This window comes from Canis lupus, chromosome X, assembly GCF_048164855.1.
Source record: "Canis lupus baileyi chromosome X, mCanLup2.hap1, whole genome shotgun sequence".
NCBI classification, from domain to species: domain Eukaryota; kingdom Metazoa; phylum Chordata; class Mammalia; order Carnivora; family Canidae; genus Canis; species Canis lupus.
The window spans coordinates 119,786,886-119,809,944 of NC_132876.1; the positions used below are offsets into that span (position 1 = coordinate 119,786,886).

General features: G+C 45.3%; 1 protein-coding gene and 1 long non-coding RNA gene across 2 annotated transcripts in view; one reads left to right on the top strand and one right to left on the bottom strand.

The window, feature by feature from the left end:
- ANOS1 (anosmin 1) overlaps positions 1-23,059 on the top strand; it is a 186,989-nt gene that overhangs the window by 130,202 nt on the left and 33,728 nt on the right. Inside the window, exons 5-8 of the mRNA XM_072816087.1 lie at positions 4,598-4,782; positions 7,159-7,288; positions 19,552-19,757; positions 22,739-22,883. Coding sequence (XP_072672188.1) covers positions 4,598-4,782; positions 7,159-7,288; positions 19,552-19,757; positions 22,739-22,883 — 666 coding nt within the window. The remainder of the gene's footprint in view (positions 1-4,597; positions 4,783-7,158; positions 7,289-19,551; positions 19,758-22,738; positions 22,884-23,059) is intronic.
- LOC140627662 (uncharacterized) overlaps positions 17,770-23,059 on the bottom strand; it is a 527,802-nt gene continuing 522,512 nt past the window's right edge. Inside the window, exon 14 of the long non-coding RNA XR_012026304.1 lies at positions 17,770-22,932. This is a non-coding gene — a long non-coding RNA (uncharacterized lncRNA). The remainder of the gene's footprint in view (positions 22,933-23,059) is intronic.

Genomic DNA, 23,059 nt, shown 5'->3' on the forward strand with positions numbered 1-23,059 from the left:
GCATATGCTCAACCACTGGCACCCAGGTGCCCCTAAACATTTTTAAAATACAGAAACATAAGTGTTCTGTTTAGCCTCCTTTGTTTGTGGTAGGGAAGATGGTGGACATACTTGATGTTATGGCTTCTAAAGCTTTAGATGCTGCAAAGTTGAGGGTTTTTTTTAAAAAGATATATTTATTTGTTTGAGAGAGAGAGAGAGAGTGAGTTGGGACAAGGGGCAGAGGGAGATGGAGAGAGAGAGTCCTAAGGAGACTCCATGCTGAGTGTAGAGCCTGACGGAGCTGATCTTACCACCTTGAGATCATGACCTGAGCTGAAGTCAAGAGTCAGATGCCTAACTGTGCCACTCAGTTGCCTCAAACTTGAGCACTTAAAAATAATGCATATTTTGAAAAGATGTTCAACGGAATGCATTATATTTGAGCATTTAATTTGGTCTATGCTGTTAAGAATTATCCTTAGCTGATGCCTCTGGAGTTTAAAACAAAGGAAAACAACAATTTTTTTTCACTTTGCCCTTCAAATACAATTGTTAAGGGCATCCTGGAAGGCTTGCAAATGTTAATGTGGGTAAATGCTACCCAAGGTGCCAGTTTCCTGTAATGCAAAACTTAGTGTAGTTGAGGAAAGTTTAAAAGTCTGATTCTCCACAGGTAAAACAAAAAGGATTAAGTATCCAGGCACTCGTTTTCCCTTTGCTGCTCCCTCTGGCCTATTTCAAGGCCAGTTTACAGCTGAGTTAGGCTCTCTTCCCTCCTGAAGATGATATGATTTATTTTACTGCCCAAACTTCTGCTTCTCCTGACTCCTCCAGCAATGGCACTTGGTTAGGCAGGGCAGGAGAAAAGCTGAAATTGTTTTCCAAATGTAAGGATTGAGATGAATCTGTGGTATCCCTCTTTTCCCTTTACCGTGCATAAGCTGAAACTAATCACATATCAGTTTGTTTTCAAACAAATTGGATGATCCAATGATGGTATAGACTTAATATTTCCATGAATAGCTTCGTATGTGAAATATTGAAACTTAAAGTCTTTAGAGATGGACTAGTCCACTATTCACAAATCAATTTTTTGACATTTAGACTCCTGACAGAAATATTTTTACAAGGAACAATCAAATCTGATTTGATTTGCAACTGCTTATTCTCATCATTGAGTTTTCTATTATATTTTCTGAATTTTTTTAATCACTGATTTTCACCACAATACTTCTGATGCTTTAAAGAAAATACACCTATATTGCCACACATTGTGGGATGTTGTAACATTTTTGACAGAATAGTGTGGATTTCAGGTGACTCATGTGTTCAAAAATAATTTAAAGTAGAAAAAGTCCAGTCATTTACATAATAAAGAACACGCTGAGGAGACATGCATTCTGCACATCTGGCTACACAAGTAGGGTGCTGGGTGAGCTACCTAGGACTGTGCAGAAGACCTGGGAGTGGGGGTTAGAGGTTCTGGGGGCTGGGGGGCCAAGCCCCATCTGCACACAATTACAGCTGAGTGCTGGAGTTACTTCCAATCAAGAGAGCCAGCTGACCCTAATGCAAAGCAGATGGACCATTTCTCAACATGCAAATCGTAAGATTGTTGTACATAATAATTGAAGAGTTTGTTAAATGAAGAAATGCGAACTGACATCGCTCTGATGCTCATTATGTTCAATTAAGGCTCTTGGCTGTTGAATGATATTCAACATTAAAACCTTATAGCAAGGGGATTCGGATGCTTGCTTTGCTGCTGATGAGTTCAGGTCACTTCAGCGGCTGCACTATTTACTGGAGATGCATTTATTCTAGAGGAATATACGTAGGAGAGCCAAGGAGAAACTTGTCTCAGAGAATGTGCTTTAGGATTTCAAAGAACTAACCAGCCATCTTCTCTTTACTGTGCACAAAAGAAACCATGTGAATCACAAAATGTTCTCAGCGGCCGCCCTCTCCACATACCCCCTTGGCCACCCTCTTCACATACCCCCTCGGTAGAAAGTGTGTCTAGTACCCGCCTGGAATGCAAACATGATACAAAGCAATCATTTTGTCGAGATTGGGTTTTCCTCTCTCTGAGCACACTTTGGTACTTTTTCCTTGACCTAAGTCTTCAGAGACCTACTTCGGGATAAAAACCCACCGGCAAACTTTGGGATTACCATCCTCTCAGGAATTGTCAGGAACTGGTCTTTTGTTTAAAACGAGGAAAGTTCTCTCAATGCAATAAAACTATTCATTCCATCTTGTAAATTCACTAATTGAGTTTTATTGTATTTTTATTTCATATTTACTTTTTAAAAACGTAAGAGTAAGCAAATACCCGTGCTAAGTTTTCTCCCTTCCCTAAAACGAGTCCCTCCAGCAGAGAGGGGTTGACCCCGTTGGTGCAAAGATTGTGTCACTGTGTCTCTATCGTCCGACTTCTGCAGATACATTCTTGAGGGTGGAATGGGACAGTGGGTTAGGCTGTTCTTCAGCAGACATTTACTGAGCATTTCTTGTTGTAGAATGTGCTCTCCTGGGCCACTGTGAGGTGTGGGAATGAAGGAGACCTGTTCCTTGAGGGCTGGGGGTACAACTTCATGGGGAAGATGGACGTCATCCAGTGAGCTTCTGTAGTAGGAGTTCAGTGCACATTTTTGACAGTTACAGGCTAAGCTTTGAAGAGGGGGCAGGAGAATGGAAGCTTTATTTCCAACTGCGAGGTGTAGGGTAAGTAGCTCTGAGGGCTGGCATTCAGACTGAGTCTGGAAGTATTCATGTGTCTGTAGTCAGAAAAGAGGAGGAAAGATACTTCAGACTGAAAAGAAATAGTAGTAGTAGGAAGTACCTGGCCGTGCGTTCCTAGAAAAGCTCTGTTTAAAAAGTAGGTTGTGTGACATATATGTAAAACATACCAGAGATAACCGGCAAGATGGCTGGTAGTAGATCATAAAGATGGGTGCCTGGGATGCCTTGACATGATGCACATGACGTGCTACTTGTTCATTCCACAGAAAATGGGATGCAGTGGAATAGTCAGAGAAGGTAGAGGAGACCCTCTGTCCTGTACTTAGGGGAATAATCATCACAAAACACTGTGAAGAGGGAATCAGAAAGATGTGCAGAGCTATGAAAACTGCCTCTTTTCTTGACTTTTCTCAGTGGCTCTTCCTCATTCAAAATGTAGAACGAAGCAGAAAACTCGGAGAGAAAAGCTGAGATCGGGTCATTGCTCCAGGCAACTTAATCTAACCCCAGACTCAATTACTTGATGTTCAGAATGTAGGCAATTAACCCTTCACCCACAGCACAAACTCACAGCGAGGATCAGTTGAGATACTAAGGTTATGGTACAGGGCAACGTACAGAGACAACCCATCAGCAAATCAAAACAGAGACTGCCGTGGGTATGGGAAATGTGTTTTCTAGAAAGTATTTTGCAGAACTCACTGACCTTTGATCTGATTTATTTGGTGCTATTTTAAAATTCTACAGTTCCACCCACCTAAATGTATAGGGACTCTAAAGCTTCCCCCAACAAGACTTAGTGTGAATTAAGATCAAAATGAAAATCAGAGTTGATAGTCAGTGACATCACTCATATGCGTCAGACATTGTCTACATTTTGTATTTGCACGGTTTTCAATTTCCTTTGAAATTGAACGCCAAAAAACTGGTGTTCGAAGTTCTGATGGCATCGAACATCATGGGGCCATGGACTCTTAACTAATCCAGTTGGTTTTACATAGCTTACGAGTACAGAACTTTGTTTGAAACTTCCCTTTCCATAATGGCTGTGATTTTGAACTCTGGTTCTTAAATCTGTCAGTCGCCAGACCACTTGCATGCGCTGTAGGGGTAGAAAGAAATCAGAATGATTAACTACTTTAAAATGAGACACCTGTGAGGGACTTTTGCAGCAGGGCGGCCGCTCGTGCCAAAACCAAACACTATAAATTCATCATTTTCCAATTTTAAACCATAAGCCTATAGGAGAGAGCCCAGCAATCAATTGGGGAATGCGAGAGATCTACGCTTTGGAAATCATTCTTATAAGGTCTGACCACATGAGAGCATTTAGCCTTATAATTTTTCCCTGAAAAGGCAAATTTTCTGAGATGGGAGAGGTGAGCAAATCAGGGAACCATGTTAGAATGACCTTAGACTGTATCGGTAGAAGCAGAGCGTGGTAAATGGGAGCAGGGTCTTCAAAGTCTTCATGACTGTGGCCTCATGCGAATTCCTTGGGAACCTCCAGTGACGTAGCTCGGTGACATTGTTTATTCAGAATAATGCACATGAAAGAATTGCTCTCCCATTGATTGGGGAGAAAAATACTCGTTCAGAATCAGGAACCGATTTAGGGCCTCTTGTAAAAATGGGAAAGTGAGAAGCAAAGGAGGTAATGCTATGGAGATGCGGCGGGCTGACCTCTGCGTCAGAAGGTTTCAAACTCGGAACCCGGACAGAGCGAAGCCACTTTTCTGGAGGGAAGTGAGCATCACTTGTCATTACCTGAGATTTGTCTTTTCTAAAGATTTGTCTTTTCTTCCTCAGCTTTCCCTGCATGCACCTGCATCCCTCGCTAACGGTTTTCGTGGCCACGGTCCTGTTTCAGGTGTCCCCCTGAAGCCCAGGAAGGAGTTGCGATTTACAGAACTGCAGTCCGGACAGCTGGAGATTAAGTGGTCCTCGAAATTCAATATTTCCATTGAGCCCGTGATCTACGTGGTACAGAGAAGGTGGAATTACGGGATCCATCCTAGCGAGGACGATGCCACACAGTGGCAGACAGTAGCCCAGGTGAGCGCTTCCTGGACCCCCCCCCCCCACTTCGGTGACATCTGTCTACCACCCACCCGCAGGTACAGAGTGAACTCGCCGTGCCTCAGCCCGAATACCTGGCTACCGAAATGACTTAGTCAGCCGTGGACGTCATAGCATGCTGTCTGCAGAAGACATGTGTCTATGAGCTCCGTAGATGTGACCCAGTGCGACCAGTAACCTGAGTGTTGGCTTTCTTTGCTCAAAAGACATGTGCAAGGGAGATTTTCTGAGTGTTCACATTTATTTCCTCCAAGAAGTATATTTCCTTGAGATAAACCTAAAACCCACCCAAGTAGGAGAAATGCAACTGTGTTAGGACTAGCTCATCTGAACCATTCCTGTTTCTCCTGCGTCGAAGCCTTCGCTCTACACAGGGACTGGGGTGGCGCGCAGTGAGATTCCTCTCTTGCACGGCCGTGGTGGGAGGGAGCCAGCAGACCCTCAATCATTGCTAAGTGCTTCCTCCGTCCTGGTCAACTGATACCCCACCTGGACGGCAGCACTCCCGGGGTTTATCTGAGCTCCGCTGCTTCCTCTGCTGTCTCGCTGATGAGAAAAGCAAAATATTTTCTTTCTTTTTAAGAGCTGTTAAATGGACTACCAGCTGTAAGAAACCTACACGGTTCTAGAGAAAGAACAAATTTTCAATGTGAACCTGCCTCATGCCCTCAGCAACTGCAGTGCCTTTTCCACATGTGTCTGCGGGCAGAAATTCTGACCCGGCGTCCATCAGGTCGTGTTGCTCCAAGGACGAGATTCCCATTGTGCCTTTCAGTAAATACAAAATAAATTTCAGCGGGCAGGTGTTTGTACAGGGAATTTGGCTCTTTCCTAATAGTAGTATATCAAAGAAGATAAACACTAAAATAATTTAGAGACACCCCCCCCCCCCCGCCGTAAGTAAATGAACAATTTGATGTACAAGAAACAAATTAGTGGCAAAAAAGAAAACAAAAACAAAACTGGTCAAATAAATTTTGTAATTCTATTTCATACTTATTCTCTCAAAAAAAGTTTGCTTTCATAAAACATAAAGATGTCTGGCATACAGCCTAAAAGACTCTTTGATTTATGTGGTGTGCTTCCTTAATGGTATAATCTCACTTGTAAATTTTCCAAATTACTTAAAGACTTATGAAAGTAACTGACAATAAAATCAGCTCTTAAAAAAAAAAAACATCAGGTCTTTTATCCCTTCTCTTCTGGAGAGAGGAAAGATCTTCAGTTAATCTTATTATCTTCGCTAGTTCACGTCTTTGTCTTCCTCCCACCTTCCTTTCTTTGCTAAATGCTGTGGGAATCACACTGAGTTCAGTTTTTGTAAACTCAAGGCTAGTAAACGTTGACGTCCGTGCAAGAGTCCCCTCCTGTTCCACCAAATGAGGTAGAAAACCATGTTGGAGAGTCCAGAGCCTTCCCTTGTAGATAGTAAAGCAAAGGTGACACCCCTTTTCAAGAGGTTATTGGGGACTGGGGTGTGGGAGGGTTCAGTTCCATCCTCCTGGCCTGCATTCATCACTGGGCGCAGGCTGAGTCCGCAGTGGCCGTAGACGAGGTGCCATACGTGGCCTTGTGGCCCTTGTCATCGGTGCAGGCGATTGCGGGTCTGCCGCAGGGTGGCGGAGAAAGAGCCACACTTCCCCTCAGCCTGATGAAGGGGGAGAGCTTAGTCCTGCCTTGTGCCTCCAGCAGGAGACGCAGCCCGTCTAGCACCTTCCCCAGTGTCCAGTGTTTTTCCCTTTGGACATTTTCTGGGACAGAGATATGTCAACACACCTCCCCTTGGACGAACATGACCGGGACCTTGCAGGTCTTAACCCGATTTACACAAATAAGGAAGAGAGGCTTGGGTTCAGTGTAATTCTAGAAGTTGTTAGTACTCGTTAATGCGCATGGGTCCTCATAGCGACTTCCAAGACTGTATTTGGCAGGCACGCTAGAGAGGCATTTTCTTTCTATAATCGAAAGATGATTTCATTTTCTTGCCTATAATGTCATGATTAGCTCATGCATATATTCGAATGCTCAGATGTGTAATTGAGGGATGAAACCCCTCGTGGCTTTAATGCTACATTAAATCACCAGACTTAAGTAGCCCAGGCACGTTCATCGCGTTGGCTCCAGAGATCTTTAACTGTTTGGGGTGAGATCCCTAGAAGTGGAATGAAGCACTTAAAACGTCCTAGAAATTCCTCGAGCCCTGACAGCTTTTCTGCCAACCGCGCTCGATGGCCACACTCCTGCACAAGGGCACAGGGAGGCCAGGGCGGCGTTGGGCCGGCTGCCGACGTGGTGTGCTCTGAAGGCGGACCCAACCGACCCGTCTCTCTGCCCTGTGACATTTCTCCTCAGACCACAGATGAGCGGGTCCAGCTGACCGACATACGACCCAGCAGGTGGTATCAGTTCCGAGTGGCAGCCGTCAACGTGCATGGCACCCGAGGCTTCACGGCCCCCAGCAAACACTTCCGCTCCTCCAAAGGTCAGTCCTGCTCTCCTGACCCCATGCTCTCCTTCCTCCCGGGCGCACCTGGGATGCGGAGCCGTGGTGTCCCCGTGTTCATATTTATGGTTGGTCAGCAGGTGGCTTTGCTGTTCTTTGTGAACGGGGCCAGATGTGTGAGGATGTACGATTAAGAACATCCTTGGGCCTTCTACCTTCAAAACATCACCCGAGATGATATAATGGGGTTTCCTCCACTTTGAAGTGGTGGTTTCCCATCAATCTTTGCCTCAAGATACTGTGGCGTAGTCACCATTCAATTAAGTTTTGGAGAGAAGGGTTTAGTTTGAGCTACTTCAGATGGTGCAGCTTTTCTTCAAACGGTGTTTGCATACAGTGTGTAATTAATCTCTGGTGCTTCAAAACATCCAGAATTGAAACCGTGAGTCACCTATGTCATTGCCATTATTTTCATTTTTTTTAAAGATTTTCTTTATTTATTCATGAGAGACACACACACACACACACAGGCAGAGACACAGGCAGAGGGAGGAGAAGCAGGCTCCATGCAGGGAGCCCAATGCGGGACTCAATCCCTGGACTCCAGGATCACGCCCTGGGCCGAAGGCAGACGCTCAACCACGGAACCACCCGGGTGTCCCTTGTTCCGTTCTTATTTCATTTGCTATTAGGAAAGTCTCTGGGATCCAACAAATACTAATGATGTGACATCTCAGGTAAGTTTAGTGTGTGGTAGTGGCAGGATGGACCTGGTTTAGATGCCAGTAATGCCTCCGTGTGTGTTTCTCCGGCTGTGCCTCCTTGGCTGTACACCTTCACCGCTCACTGTACATCTGCCACAAGATCCCGTTTCACAGATCGCGGCTAGTGAGCTGATTCACTTCCTAACCAACTATGGGAACGTTTGGAGTGGCTGCTATAACTTGTGATTTCTGTTGTGTGATTGGGGAAATGTCTACGTCGCAGCCAGTCTGTGCATTTCTCTCGATGTAATATTGCCGCCTCTTTGTCTAAGTCATCGTTGGTCTTAGAAGTGGAAAGCTTGCAACCAAAATAAGTTAGTATTTGGATTCTGTTACACCGTATGCTGTGCGCTGTTAACTTTATTTTAAAAGACCTTTTAAGAAAGAAAGGGAAGCTGCATTTTTCCCTCCTTTGAGGCAAATCCACTAAGGAAGTTTAAAACTGCAATCATAGACATCAAACCTCGTCTTGAGGCTGTGTCTCCAATTGGTCTGATGATTTAGAGAGGCAAAGGAAATAATTAACAGTGGGTTCAGAGGCAAGGATCAATAAGAGGCTTGAGAACTCTTCACCTTGGGTTTCATGGTTCAAATGCGATCCAGGCACGTCGAGGTCAAAATACGTTACCATCTGTGCGGTTGCCTGCAGGTTGCCTGGGCTGGTGCTTCCAGGTCAGGGCTGCAGATAGAGAGCAGCCGGTAGCAGCTTCCAGCCTTTGGAGACAGATGTGGGGTACCTTCAGTGGTTGGGTGGGATCTGGGCAGAGCTCTGCTGGCAGCCCCCAGTGCCAGCACCTCAGAGGCATCCATTCTGAGCATGTAGCCAGGCCATGCTGTCCCAGGATGCCCCCTGGATATCTGAGCACCTCAACAGTCTGCAATTCCAGCTGCACCCCTCAGATTTAAATAGGCTTTCGCTGAATGAGAATGCACCATGTTGGGGAGGCATGGCATTCACCATTACACTGTTGTTCTCGTCCCTGATTTTCCAGACACACCCAACACTGAGCGTTCCAGAGACACCGTCCTTGCAGTTCTGGCAAGCCAGAAATGTCTGCCCAGAATTCATAGTAGATTCTACTCTTTTCCCAGTGAAAATGCATCACAGAATTATGGAAATGTAACAGATCCACTAAATGGTTGAACACAATTCCTCTAGGATTTGTGTAAAGGACACTTGCCCATCTCCAAGACGGCACCACATCTTCCCTCACCTACTCAGATCTCCTCAAACGGAGAAATGTGCCTTAATGGGAAAATGGTTTATAACAACCTGACTGAAATATAATTATCATACCGTTAAACTCATTCCTCCGAAGAGTATAGTCCAGTCATTTGTACTATTTATGGAGGTGTGCATCACCATCGTCCACTTTAGAACCCTCCAAGAGCCTCCATGCCTTACTGGGTAAACTTTAAGGTAGAAACAAAGTTAGTTCTGAATCTTCACCTTCTCATCACTCAAGTTTCATTCGCTTTTGTATTAAAGAAACATTTGTTGAGCTCCTATATGTGTCAGGCTCTGGTCTAGGCACAGGGGATAATAAATGAAGGAAAGGTGAAAAATGTGTGCTTTGGTGGAGCACACATACTCACACACACTCTTCTGCCAATTGGGGTTTTGAGGAAACAGTAAACAAGGTTAATAAGTAAAATACTCTTGTAGGATAGGTAGTGACAGCTGATGTTTGGGGTATTTTGGTTTTAGTTATAGGGAGAGTGGACAGAGGTTTTGCAGAGAGAGAGGTATTTGTGCAAAGGAGGTGAATCAGCCTTGTACCAATTTGAAAGAAGAGCATTGCAGTTACTGGAAATAATTGGTACAAAGGTCCTGTGGCAGGAGTGAATTTGCAGTGTTCATGGAACAGCAGAAGAGCCTGAGGGTTGGTTGAGCAGCAAAACAGGGCAGGGGAGCTGGAGATGAAGCCTGAGAAGCAGAAAGGAAGTGGGTTTGTTGGGTTTTCATAGCCACTGTAAAGAGCATGGATTTTACGCTCTGTTAGGTATGGGAGCAGCTGGGGGATGCAGAGCAAAGAACATGATGTGACTGAGATTTTAGTGGGGCCTCCCCAACTGTTGTGCAAAGAGGAGATGAGAGAGAGGAGGACAGAGAATCAGGGATGCCGGGGTCGTGGAGCTGGGGAGGGGGTCACTGCAGCCTTCCTGGTAGAAGATGATGGTCACTTGGACGCAGCGAGGAGGGAGCCCCCCGGGGGACACAGCTGATGGCACCTGAGAAGGTGTCCGTGCCTCGCAGGAAATGCATAGGATACAGAGTGATTTCGGGATACACAGAGTTCCAGAGGGGTAGTCGCTTCCCAGTCACTGGGATTGCTGTTTCAGGCCCCGTTCTGCAAACAGCCTTCTTCCTTCAGCAACAGCTGAAGGACGTGCTGGTAAGGTCGCTGTTGAGAAGCACGAGTGGATAAGCTTTTGAAGCCGAAGACACAAAAACAGCTTGGTTTCTACCTTAACGTCCTCCCAGGAACGCACGAAGAATCTTACTGGGGGTGATGGAACCATTGTAAAAGTGGGTGACATGGGTTGCCCATCTCAGAAAATCCTAAACGTCATCGCATTGTTCGTTTAATGTGAGTTTTACAACATACAATTTAAGTTCCCCTAAAGTCATTTAAACAATCCCCCCCCCCCCCATTAAGACCCCTTTCTCCATTGATGAGATTAAGTAAGCGGGAAAGATGTGGCGCCATCGTACCAAGGGCCGAGCATCCTTTGGACAGGCCCTGGAGGCCGTCTGCAGCCACTGAGCTGAACTGTGCTGGTCCCGTGATTCCGAGGTGCATCTTCAGTGAACCCGCAGTAGAACCTGTTCCGAATTCTGCAGAAGCACTTGCAGTCTCGAAAGCGTGAGAGCCACAGTCTAGAATGTTCCTCACGATGAGATGTACGGAAGTATGGATAAAGGGCGTATTTGTCAAAGCAGGAAATAGGACATTTTACCAGAGGCTGCTACGGTTCCAAAAACGGTGCATTTTCATTTAATAAAAGCCCATTTATTCCTGGTGTGCTCCAGAACTGAAACTGTACCGTTGTAAGTCCTCTAGTGGTTTAAAATGGCTTTGAGAAAGAATGATTGCCTCTAAAATAATAGTCTGTGCAAAGGGTAAGTAATTTCTAGTGTATTTGAGTTGGGTGGAGGGCCAGCCTCAGTAATTTAAGTCTGGGTCAAGGGAAAGAGGAAGGGATTTTTCTCCATCTACAATAAACACTTCTGAAAATAAAAGGAAAATTAAATGGAGAAAGAAAAAAAGAACTTGATAAAATGGGTTTCGTTTATGCTTTCTGCCTGGTATTCATTGGCCATAATCCTGATTTTTGTGGAAAAGCCCAAATTCTTGTCATTCTCTTCTTAACGGTTATGTTTAAATACAGAATTACTGTGGTTTGCCAGAATGGATTGGCTATTGACTAAGCTAATTTCCTTTTAACTCCTGTCTTTTCCCATAACTAAATCCTAACCCCTCAGAATGATGATTTTTACAGAAAATTCTGAGTTATGCATAGATTGGTAACTCAGGTTCATGTTTTCCTCCTCCCGGTGAATACCAGTCTTGTTGTTGGCCCCTCCCTATCTCCCCTGGAAGAGATGCATGATTATAAAATGGACAGAATCAATCAATAATTCCTCCTGGCAGCAGGAAGCTGCAAATAGCAGTTGGGATAATTTCTGTATTTACTTATTTAAATTTTCTACTACCTTCCCCCCAGTATTAAGATGGATAATTGGCTTCAGCTCTAAAAATTAAAATTACAAATTATTCAGTATCCTAATATCTTTGTTTTTTTTTTTTTTGTTTTGTTTTGTTTTTTGTTTTTTGTTTTCTATGTTTTGTTTTGTCTCGTTATTTGGAGTAGAACTGGTAGTGCTTCTCCACGGAGAATTAGCTTCCTAGGTCGCTGCTGGGATGAAGCATCTTTCTAGCTCCCAAGCTGCCAGATTGTAGGGTCTACCCCAACTCTTCTATCCTGTTGCATGGAGAATAAACCATAGGAGGCGTGGTGTGTAGAACCCTGAGGTGTTGCTAGGCCTGTCCCGTGTGTGCACAAGGATGTGGGAACATGCCCTGTTAGCAGGTGACCTGGACACACAGACAGTTCCTACAGCGATGGGGCTTCCCCAGAGGCCCAGGCATGTAAAAGCTTTGAGTGGGGGTGGCTTGCTTCGGAGGAAATCCAGGAAACCGGGTGGGTAGGAGGAGGAAAAGGTGCATTCTCATGTTGGTTGTCACCGGGGCAACCAGAACTCCTTCCCACGAGGACACCGTCACGGGACTCCGGCTGTTTCCTGGCCCATCTGTCCTGCACATGGGCACAGCCTCCTGAGGGCCCAGGTGAAGGCTCAGGCGACAGGCTGGCACTTAGAAGTTGAACTGTGTGTCCTGAGATTGTACAGTTGCAGGGACTGGGGGGTCTACCAGGCTTTTGCTCTAGACCCATAGGATTCCTATTACGGGGGCGTCTCGTACATTTTCAGTTGGGGTTTAAAATCAGTATATTAACAGTTCCATGGAAGGAATGCCCGCGTTAGCAGGTTCCCGGTCTCCTTCCTGTGCCCGACGCCGGTGGTAGCCGGAGACAGGCATGCCTTTCAGCCTCACTTGGCCTCTCCCCTGATGCCACCCTATGCCAGCACCCGGCAAGTGTCACGTTATGTAAGAAAGCTACCAATTTCTAACTGACAGAGTCCCCAGACTTGTGAGTAAACCACTAGGAGGGACAGTTGTACTTACAGAAAATGAAATTTTTGGGTTCCCTGCTATGTTTGCTTATAATTGCAGCAAATTGGTGTTTCACCTTGCCTTGAGCATGTTGGTATGAATCGAAGGGGCAAAAACTCTGTGTGCTTCACGTGCCCAGTGTTGGAAGTATGTATGGCTAAGGCCGAGTATCTCTGCCAAAATGCTCTTTTACTAGCTTGCCGAACTTGGGAAAGAGTACTTCTGCCCCTTGGCATGACTTCTGCGCCTCAACATGGATAGTGACAGAAGGAAGGCTTCTAATTTTGTAGATGGTACAAAAGCAAAACCTGATTTTATTTTGATTTCTTTTTTTTGCGTGTTGCCAAGAGCAAGCAGACATTTACTTGGATGTTTGCAGTTAGTCAGTATCAGTTTAAGGTTCTGGAATAGCAAACACTAAAGGGAACTTAGAAGGAAAAATGTTAAAATCCGCCTTCTGTTGTCATTCAGCTAATGCATTATCTTTTAGTTATGATATTCATTTCCCTCCACATTCACGTCCTTTCCTGCATCCTTCTGCTCTATTTTCCCATGTGTACAGGATGCATTTAAAAGAAAAATCAGGGCAGCCCAGGTGGGTCGGCGGTTTAGTGCTGCCTTTAGCCCAGGGTGTGATCCTGGAGACCTGGGATCGAGTCCCATGTCGGGCTCCCTGCATGGAGCCTGCTTCTCCCTCTGCCTGTGTCTCTGCCTCTCTCTCTGTCTCTCATGAATAAATAAATAAATAATTTTTAAAAAATCAGGGGATCCCTAGGTGCCTCAGCGGTTTAGCACTGCCTTCGGCCCAGGGTGTGATCCTGGAGACCGGGGATCTAGTCCCACGTCGGGCTCCCTGCATGAAGCCTGCTTCTCCCTCTGCCTGTGTCTCTGCCTCTCTCTTTGTCTCTCTCTCTCTCTCTCTCTCATGAATAAAGAAAATCTTTTAAAAAAGGAAAGAAAGAAAAATCAGCAGACAGCATTGCTTTCCAAGCGCCTAAGTATCACCCCGGATGTTATTCCATACCTTACAGAGTGTTAGTAAAAGGAGAACAGACATCACCGGGAGTAATAAAGTTCCCTGCTGCTCCGCGGGGACCCATGACTCTATGCGGCTCCGCAGCTGCTCCGTGTGTGCCATTTCCACTGGGCACGACTCCCCGGTGCATGTGTCTTGAAACTATTTAAGAGTTGGAAACGTGCCTGCCGTGTAGCTTCTGCAGCTTTTCAGAGGCTCATGAGTTGTGTCTCTAGATACTGCAGGGTGATTTCTTTTCCTCTCTTTAAAAAAAACAAAACAAAACAAAACAAAACAAAAAAACGAGGAAAGGAAAATTATCCTGACTGCTGAGTCTGGAAAGGAAAAGAAAAGCCAAATATTAGAACCAACCTTTCAATTTGGTTTTCGGTTGCAAAATGCATGAGTGCTTTTACCATTGCTTTAAAAATGTAACTCCACTTGATCACTATTACTTAGCTTAAGAGATATTTCTGTAGTGTGTGTCAGTGGGAGGTTTGATCTCTGGATACCATTTGGGGAAATCAAGTAAGTAATAAAAGTAACATCTATTTTCTTAGAACATATGTTGTTCCTCTATATGCACAAGTCTGAGTATATATGTGTATGTGCATGTGATTACTTATCAGCTCTTTTCTGCTGATAAGCACGCTACCATTCACTTGTGGCATTACCCACCAAAGGTAAGAATGAAACCTTAAATCTCTATGCGAAACCCAAATGTTCCACCTTCCGTGGCTGGAAGCATCACATGTGATCGTGAATAAAAGGAACTATTTTTGTCCAACACTAACATTAGATAAATTCATGCTAAAGGATTAATACAGCTTGAACTGGAAAGTGTATGTAAGTAGAAAAAGCTACCACAGCCTTCCTCTGCCGGTTATCTTTGGAAGAGTGCTTCCTTCTGCTTTCGGAGATGGGTTTCTGCAGATAATTGGGGAGAACACAGAGGGAGTAGAAAGCAGCAGAAAGGGAATCAAGGTGGAGGAGAAATCCTCTGATTTACGCTTCAGAGGGAGGGCTTGGAGAGCATTGGTCTTGTGATAAGACTCTGACCTTTCACTCTCTGCTCTAGAACGTAAATCTCCCACGCTCAATCTCCTCATCTGTAAAATGGCAACAAAAGTCCAACATTTACCCCACAAAGTATAACCATGCCTTGATAACATTAGAGATCGTGCTCATGTCATGTTTCAAAAGCTAATGGTAGTGCTGCTTTTGAAAGACTGGCTCAGGGGTTGGCAGTGTATGGCCCGTGGTCCAAATTTGGCTTGCTGCCTGCTTTTACAGATAAAGTTTTATTGGCACACAGCTCATTTGTTGGCATATTTTCCATGGTGGCTTTTGAGCTACAGGTGCAGAGTTAGGTAGTTGCCACAGAGCTCGCATGGTCTGCAAATCCTGAAGTGTTCACTCTCTGCCCCTGACTCAAAAAGCTTGTCAGTTCCTGCACTAGGTTATTAAAAGATGAACATGTTCCCCACAGAAGAGCTTTCCGTGTTTTCTTTTTGTAGGTACACTGGCCCATAGTAGCGATGGATGTGTAACATACGTAGAGATGAGGGCCACCTGGGTGGCTCAGCGGTTGAGCATCTGCCTTCGGCTCAGGGCGTGATCCCGGGGTCCTGGGATCGAGTCTCACATCGGGCTTCCTGTATGGAATCTGCTTCTCCCTCTGCCTGTGTCTCTGCCTCTCTCTCTGTGTCTCTCATGAATAAATAAATAAAATCTTTAAAAAAAGACATAGGTAGAGATGAGGCATGTGTGGGCGTGTATTTTAGAGCCTTGACGATGCCCTCTTTCTGCCCTCCTTTCCATTCTCCCGACTCTACTGCCCCCCATTACTTCAATGACCTTGGACAAGTTGCTTTACCTCTCTAACCGAAAGCATTTACCAGTTTTTTTTTTAAGTGCCAAGTAAATAAATGATAGAATGCGTTAGGGCTTTATTAAAATGTAGAGTCTTTATATATATATATTTTTTTTTTCACATGCAGACTTCCAAGTAGACATTTCAAAATTTGAATGCAATTAAGACATCATGCAAACGAAAAGAAAAGATTCTGTGTGATTCAGCAAAGGGAATATATTTTCCTTTGCAATGGAACGAGCCATCACACAAAGCAGGGAATGGGTTGACTATGGGAATTTTAGGATTGAAAATGAAATCCTTCAGATTAGACAGATGGGATAGGCTGCCTCTCACCTGACGTCTACAGCAAATAAATGGAGAAATGAATATTTGGTTGACAGAGGAGAATCAGGAGACCAGAAAGTCTCTGCAATTGCCTTTTGCTTCATAACTGAACAGTGATTATTTGGGGGGCATCTCATCCTGGTAATGGAAGTACACCATCTTGATAGCGTAAATTGTTGAGAATAATGTAAAGGTAATGTCAGATAATGTAAAGCAAAAATTACTAATTCACATATTTGAAAGCATTATTTCCTCATACGTTGTTCTCAGGAATTATGTTGTTGTGTGTTTCATAATGTTCCATAAAGGAGATGATGTTATTCTGGATTTTGATGATCACATCCAAGTTATGATCAAGTTTTCTGGGGCAGTGAGTAAGAATGTACTGAATGGAGTAGATGAAGACACTGGTGAAATACCTAATATCATTACACTTGGATTTCTTGAGAAGAGGAGATGATTTTGAGCTCTTCCCGTGCACCTAGAATAACTTGAGAATTCACGTAACTTTATTTTCCGTACACAGACTTTCAGGTGCATCACTGAAAACATGTACAGCTGTGATCGTCTTTACATATTGAAATTATTTCCTTGTCTTGAAGTGATGATTAGCCTGCAAACTAGTTTCCCTCTCCAAAAACTCTGTAGCTCCTTTTTCTAGGTTACAGATGGAGTCGTACAATAGAGGAAGGAGGGTTGCTTTGAGTCTCTTATTTCAAGCCAGAAAGAGCCCCCCTTTGGTTTTCCAGTTCCCTTTATGGTCTTGTCACGATTCACCCATTTCAGTTGATGGGGTCGAAAACTGGAACTGAAATATCAGATTAAAGTCAACGTTTAGGAAAACTGTCATCTATTCACCTATTCATTTAGCATCTATTTCCTGAGTGCCTACCATGTGCTACGCACTCTTCTCCATGCTGGGAATACAGAAGTGAACAAAACAAAACAAAAAAATCTTCCTCCTCTCGTGGAGCTTTCATTATTGAGGGTAGAGCCAGATAGCAAATAAGGTACATAATAAGTGAGTTAACTGGTCATAAGGGCTGTGGAGAACAAGGAAGCAGGAGAAATCATGGTGAAAACTTTCTCGGGCGGGAGGAAAGAGCTGGTAGCTCTTTTGAATGGGGTGGCATCTGGTAGACCCCCAGCAGGTGAGGCGCCCGCCACGGGGAGCTGCGGGGGCAAGCGGTAGGCAGACCGTGGGGATGTCTCAGCCTGGTGGTTGGCCTCTCCACGGCCTAGTAGGCAATGATGGGACTTGAGCAGAGGGCCTGGTGGGCCTGGGAAAGCATTTGGGAGGCAACGCGAGGCCCCAGTCTGCAGGACCTGGGGGACTGCTAATGCTTGGACCCTGAGCCGGGAAGCCTCAAGCGGGAGCGACGGACCCGGTGTGGGCACTACTGGGAGAGGCTCCGGAGGCCTCAGCACGGGCAGGGTTGAGGGGAGGCCCCTGCCACACTGCGGGAAAGGTGGCGGTGCCCGCGGCATCACGCGGTTGACCGCGGTGCGCTGAAGTCCGCCAGCAGGTGTTGCCGAAGGGCTCCGAGGGACGCTGTGACCTCAGGTGTCCCGTCTGGCTAAGCTCTGGCCAAGCGGAAGGAAGGAGTTTGCTCCTGAGCTGCGCTGACGACCAGGGCTGAGTCGGACGCCTCCTGCCTGGGGTGGCTCGGAGGCCCCGAGCGGAGCTGACCGTCCAGGCTCCCGTGAGCACATGCACCTGAGAGTCAGCGGAACAGAGCCCTTGGGTACAGCTGTGACCGGACCAGAGCCCCAGGAGGTGCGAGGACACGAGGGGGCAGGGCTGGGGGGCGGCCCGCGCAGACGGCGGCGTGCGGTGAGCCAGCCGGGGAGGCCGAGCAGGAGCCGCACTGGGAGCAGAGTCGTGTCAGGTGGAGGCCGTGACTCAGAGTGCAGGCGGCCCAGCGGTGTCCCTGCGTCCACGTGCATGACCGGAGGGGGCTCCCCGGCGCTCCCCAGGCCCAGGGTGAGGCAAACCAGCGTTTTCCAGCTGACCCAGAACCCAGGGGCGCTCACACCTCTTGCTTTGTTGCCACCAGGTGCGGTGCTTTTCAAGTTCCGGCCTGCGGTAGATCATCTGCTTCAGAATTGTGTGTTTTACATAGAAAATATTTGACATAAAACCTACAAATACATATTTATGCAAATATATGAAATTTATACATATGGGGCCCCACGGGGACTCACTGAGTCAGCGTATCCCAGTGTATGTCTCGGGCGCTCCCAGAAGTTTCCTGAAGTTGACTGTCTCAGGACCACCTGATCAACAGTATCACGAACTGTGCTTTGGGTTAGCCACTCACCTGAAAAAGTGACTACGAAATGTTCTCATTTTTAAAGATTGAGCAATCAACCAGACCTGCGCTCCTTCCTTACATATCCAAGAAAAGCAAGAGATTTTTAAAAGTGATTCATGTTTTCATCATCCCCAAACCACACACAATCCCGACAGTAAAAACATGGGTATTTTTCCCTTGGTCTGCTTCATTTCTATCAAGTTAGCTATAACCTCTTTCCACTTCTGATGCAGATGGTATTATAAATATTCGAATTATTGACAGCATTTTTCTGGGAAAGCGTCTTCAAAACGAAACCATCTGTAAATAATTTGTGGTGAGCGGCATCTACACTTGCTCACTTTATGGCAGAGAATGAAGGAAAGGCCGTCTAGCTCATGCATGTTTAGTCATCTTCATATATATATACATATATATATACATGGAGATTTGTAGAGTAATAATTCCAGAGCCTAGTCTGTCTCTTGACAGCTGAGAAGGTTTTGGTTTATGTGACAAGCCAGAAATGGTGAAATTACAAAAATGGATGTCATCCGTATGCCATCCAATTTGCAATGTAGAGTAAGAAAAAAAAAATGCTTTATTTTTGCTGATCTCCGTTTTTCACTCTTCCTGAAGCAAGGATCAAAAGCTACACGACCAGTAAGATGAAAACAATTACTCGGGTGAGCTGGACTTCTTTCTTTTTCTGCCCAGAGTTTTCAAAGCCAGGTCTACTCTGCTGACCTTTTTAATGCCAACCAGCCTAAGTGGAATCCTACCATGTTTGTTTGTTTTTTTAAAAAAGATTTTATTTATTTGAGAGAGAGCATATGTGAGCGGGGAGGGGGAGGGGCAAAAGGAGAGGGAGAAAGAATTTCAAGCAGACTTCGTGCTGAGTGCAGAGGCCAACTCGGGCTGGATCTCATGATTGTGGGATCACACCCTGAGCCAAAACCGAGAGTCAAACGCTTAACTGACACAGGTGCTCCAATTATACCATATTTCATAAAAATTTATCAATTGAGGTACAGTGAAAATTTAGCTGGGTTATAGTGGTATATAGAGCCTTCTGGATTACAAATGTGGCCCAAACGAATCTATCTTCCTGTTTTGTGCCCTGTATTTTCATTTGAGGCTTACAGAAGAGACTGTATTTGTTTTCAGCTTCTCTGCATGTAAAGGGCAGTGCTCATGTGTTGACAGTGTAGTTACTAGACATCCAAGGACATGGCTTTTGTTGTCACCTTGGTACTTGAGTATATGGTGTGTCTTTCTCCTGGATTTCAGATCCATCCGCACCCCCAGCTCCGGCCAACCTCCGACTTGCAAATTCCACCGTAAACAGTGACAACACTGTGACCGTGGCTATTGTTTGGGATCTCCCTGAGGAACCAGACATCCCCGTGCATCACTACAAGGTGTTTTGGAGCTGGACGGTCAACAGCAAATCCCTCGTCCCAACAAAAAAGAAGCGGAGAAAGACTACGGATGGGGTAAGTGGGTACGAGAAGCAAGAGTGGAGTCTTCTTGCAAAGTGTATTTGAACTCAAGGCCGCAGATCCCAGGGGTGGCCTCTGGTGAGCTAAGAGAAGGAATGGGTGAAGGAAAACTTCCCATCCCTCTCGCTTGCGCTGAGGAAGTGCAGAGAGTGGAGGTCCATTCCAGAAGTTTTGCCTTTGACATTTTAGGTGAAAATAGCTGCAGGTAGCCCGTTGACCTACTCATCTCCAAATGGCAGGCACGATGCCAGAAAGGAGAGGAACAGAAATCATTTTTGTCTTGATGCCCTGTCATAGAAAATCACGTAATTCAAAATGTCCCTAGCATCTAGATCTTCTTTGGTTTTGGTTGAGATCCTTGTAAATCAATGAGCAATGTTCATGGCTTTTCTGTCGCAGGGGATTTCCTTCTGTAAGCTAATCAGCTTAGAAAATGCATGTTTGACAATATATTGCTCTCATTGATTAAAAGAACTTGGAATGGTTTATTTTCCAGATGCCAAGAAATAAAGTCTTCACTGAACCATTTTCTGAAATGAGATTGCTATGATCGTGAACATTTGGCATTGCATGAATTTCTTAGTGCACAAAAAGAAGTTACTCGGTTTCTTTTATTGTTGTTAGAAAACTTACATAAACAACTTCCCCCTAATTTATAAAGCTGAATTCCATAAAAAAATAAATATTTGAAAATGTCTTACAAAAAGGATGGTAAGCCTTTTTTTTTTTTTTTTTTTTTTGGCAGTGAAGATTCTAATTGCTGTGCCATTTAGAATTCTAAAACATGTCTCCAAAAGTCTGTAACCTTGATATTTAGCTGATGCCTATTTTGGTTTATTTTTAAGAAACTTTCTGACATTTCCATCTTTTATTTTTAAGGACTTCACCATAAGTGATAATTGGCAACGCGTGGTTGGCACATAGGAAGATTTAAAGGAGCTTAAATTGTGGGACCCATAAGGGGTAGGAAGCAAAATGGTAATAGTGCCTGCACACCACACACACACACACACACACACACACACACGCACATACATGCACATACATGCACACACATACACCATCAATCAGCAAACAGCATCATGGGTTACTAGGAAACTGCAATGTATTTCTTTCCAGTGTCAATTAGATAAATAAAACGTGAACTGCAAAGTTAATTGACACCGTTAATAGGACAGGGTAGCCAAAATTGTAGGTCACTATTTAAATTTTTGGATCCACCATAGGCAAGCTATAGGTCATGTGGATCACTAAATTCTCAATGTCAAAATCTCACCAGTTGAGATTAGGATTAGAAACTGGAGAAATCGGGCAGCCCGGGTGGCTCAGCAGTTAGCGCCGCTTGGAGACCCCGGATTGAGTCCCATGTCAGGCTCCCTGCATGGAGCCTGCATCTCCCTCTGCCTGTGTCTCTGCCTCTCTCTCTCTCTCTCTGTCTCTCATGAAAAAATACATAAAATCTTTAAAAAAAATGGAGAAATCGAAGAGAACATGAGAAATTATAAAATTTTCTTTTTAGGGATCAGTGAGTCCCCATTTACTAAGAGATTTACTAATATCCTTGGTAAATAGGAGAGAGGGGATCTTCAAGGGGATGCTTTTTCAAAAGTAAGTTTTCTTTTAGTTTGGAGACAGCAGTTTGGGGAGAGTGATAATCCAACAGGAAACCCTAAGTAAAAGCAAGGATTGGTAGTTTATGCAAACACACTACATGTTAAAGGATGTAAAACGTCCACCAGGAGACCCCAAGAGGGTTTTCCTCCGGCAGCACCCGGTGCAGAGCACTGTCCCTCCTCCCCTCGAAGACCCAACCGTGGCCTGGAGTCTGCCTCTCTCTGACTTGCGGTTGTGCCGTCAGCCTTCCAGAGCCAAACAGCCGGAGATGGCTGCATTCTGATCGTTCATCCCTCAAAAGCCCGAATCCCATAGCAGCGCCATCCAGAATTTACAGTGAGCCTTATGGTCGCGGTTCTGGAATGCCCACGGAAAGCATGTTCTCGCGCCGAAAAGAGATCTCACAAGGCCCGAGAGTGTGATCAGAATGTTGGTAACAGGTGACGGTGGAATTGAAACACAGGAGTTCCTTAGGTGTTGCAGTGCCAGTGGGACACTCCCTGTCCCGTGTCACTGTCAGTACCACCCTGTAGTTTCTGGGCAAGCCTTACAGCCATCACATGCGTCAAAGACACCCAACTTTATTTTTCTTTCATTATTTTCATTTTTCTTCAGTTTCTTAGGAAACTAAGCTGGTTTCCCGTAACCCTAGAAAAAGCACCTGACTCAGGGTTATCAGACGTGTGCTCCTGTCTCGAGGCCACCATCAGACACCTGGCTCGCTCTGATGTGTCACTGGATCTCTCAGCCTGTAGTAGAATTCCTGTCTGGCCTCCAGCCATTAGGCAAAGAGGTCGTTTTGACTTGCTTCACTTAATGCTGCACGTCACACAGAGAAACCTGGATGAGTGCTTGACACTAACAATAACGATGACCAAAAAAAATCTTAAAACATTTTCTTAGGATGATTCTCCTCACTACTTTTGATTGAAATTTACTCATAGGACATTTAAAAGAAATATTTTAAATATGCAGTTAGTGCCAATTCATAATTTTTCCAGGTATGCCAACATGAGCTCGGTCAGTTTACGACCAACGCATCTCTCTTCTCTGTGAGATGGTGTCTAGAATGGGAGGGGACGGAATTATTCAGTTGTATAGTATCAGGGAGGATCCAGTCATTGGATGAGGAACAAGTTCCAAAAAATATGTGTGGTCATTCTATAAAATTTATTTTGATGCATGGTAAAAGAGGATTTTCGGATCCTAAAGACAAAGAGAATTGTGTGATCTTAGAAAACTGAGGGCAGAGCCAAGTAGGGGGTGACATGCCGCTGCATGAGGACCGTGTGGCTTTGTGACGAAGAGGAGAGGCAGGGCAGGCGTGTAACGGGCGTGGTGAATTTTGTCTTCCTCTGCAGTCCCAGAATTCGGTGATCCTGGACAGACTCCAGCCAGACTCCAGCTACACCGTGGAGCTGCAGGCCGTGGCGTACTGGGGGCAGACGCGCCTGAAGGGGGCCAAGGCCTCCCTGCACTTCACGCCGGCGCACGCCGCCAGCCACAGTAAGTGCCGAGTCCTTGTCCTCCGGTGGGTGGTAAAGCTGGGGCTCGCCTAAGAGAGAGAGAGAGACAGACAGAGAGACAGAGAGAGTGAGCTTGAGCCTTTCCCCCGGCAGTCGTGACCTGGGAGACCCTGCTGGCCGTGAGCCTCCAGTGCTGGGTGAGATGACCTCTGGAAC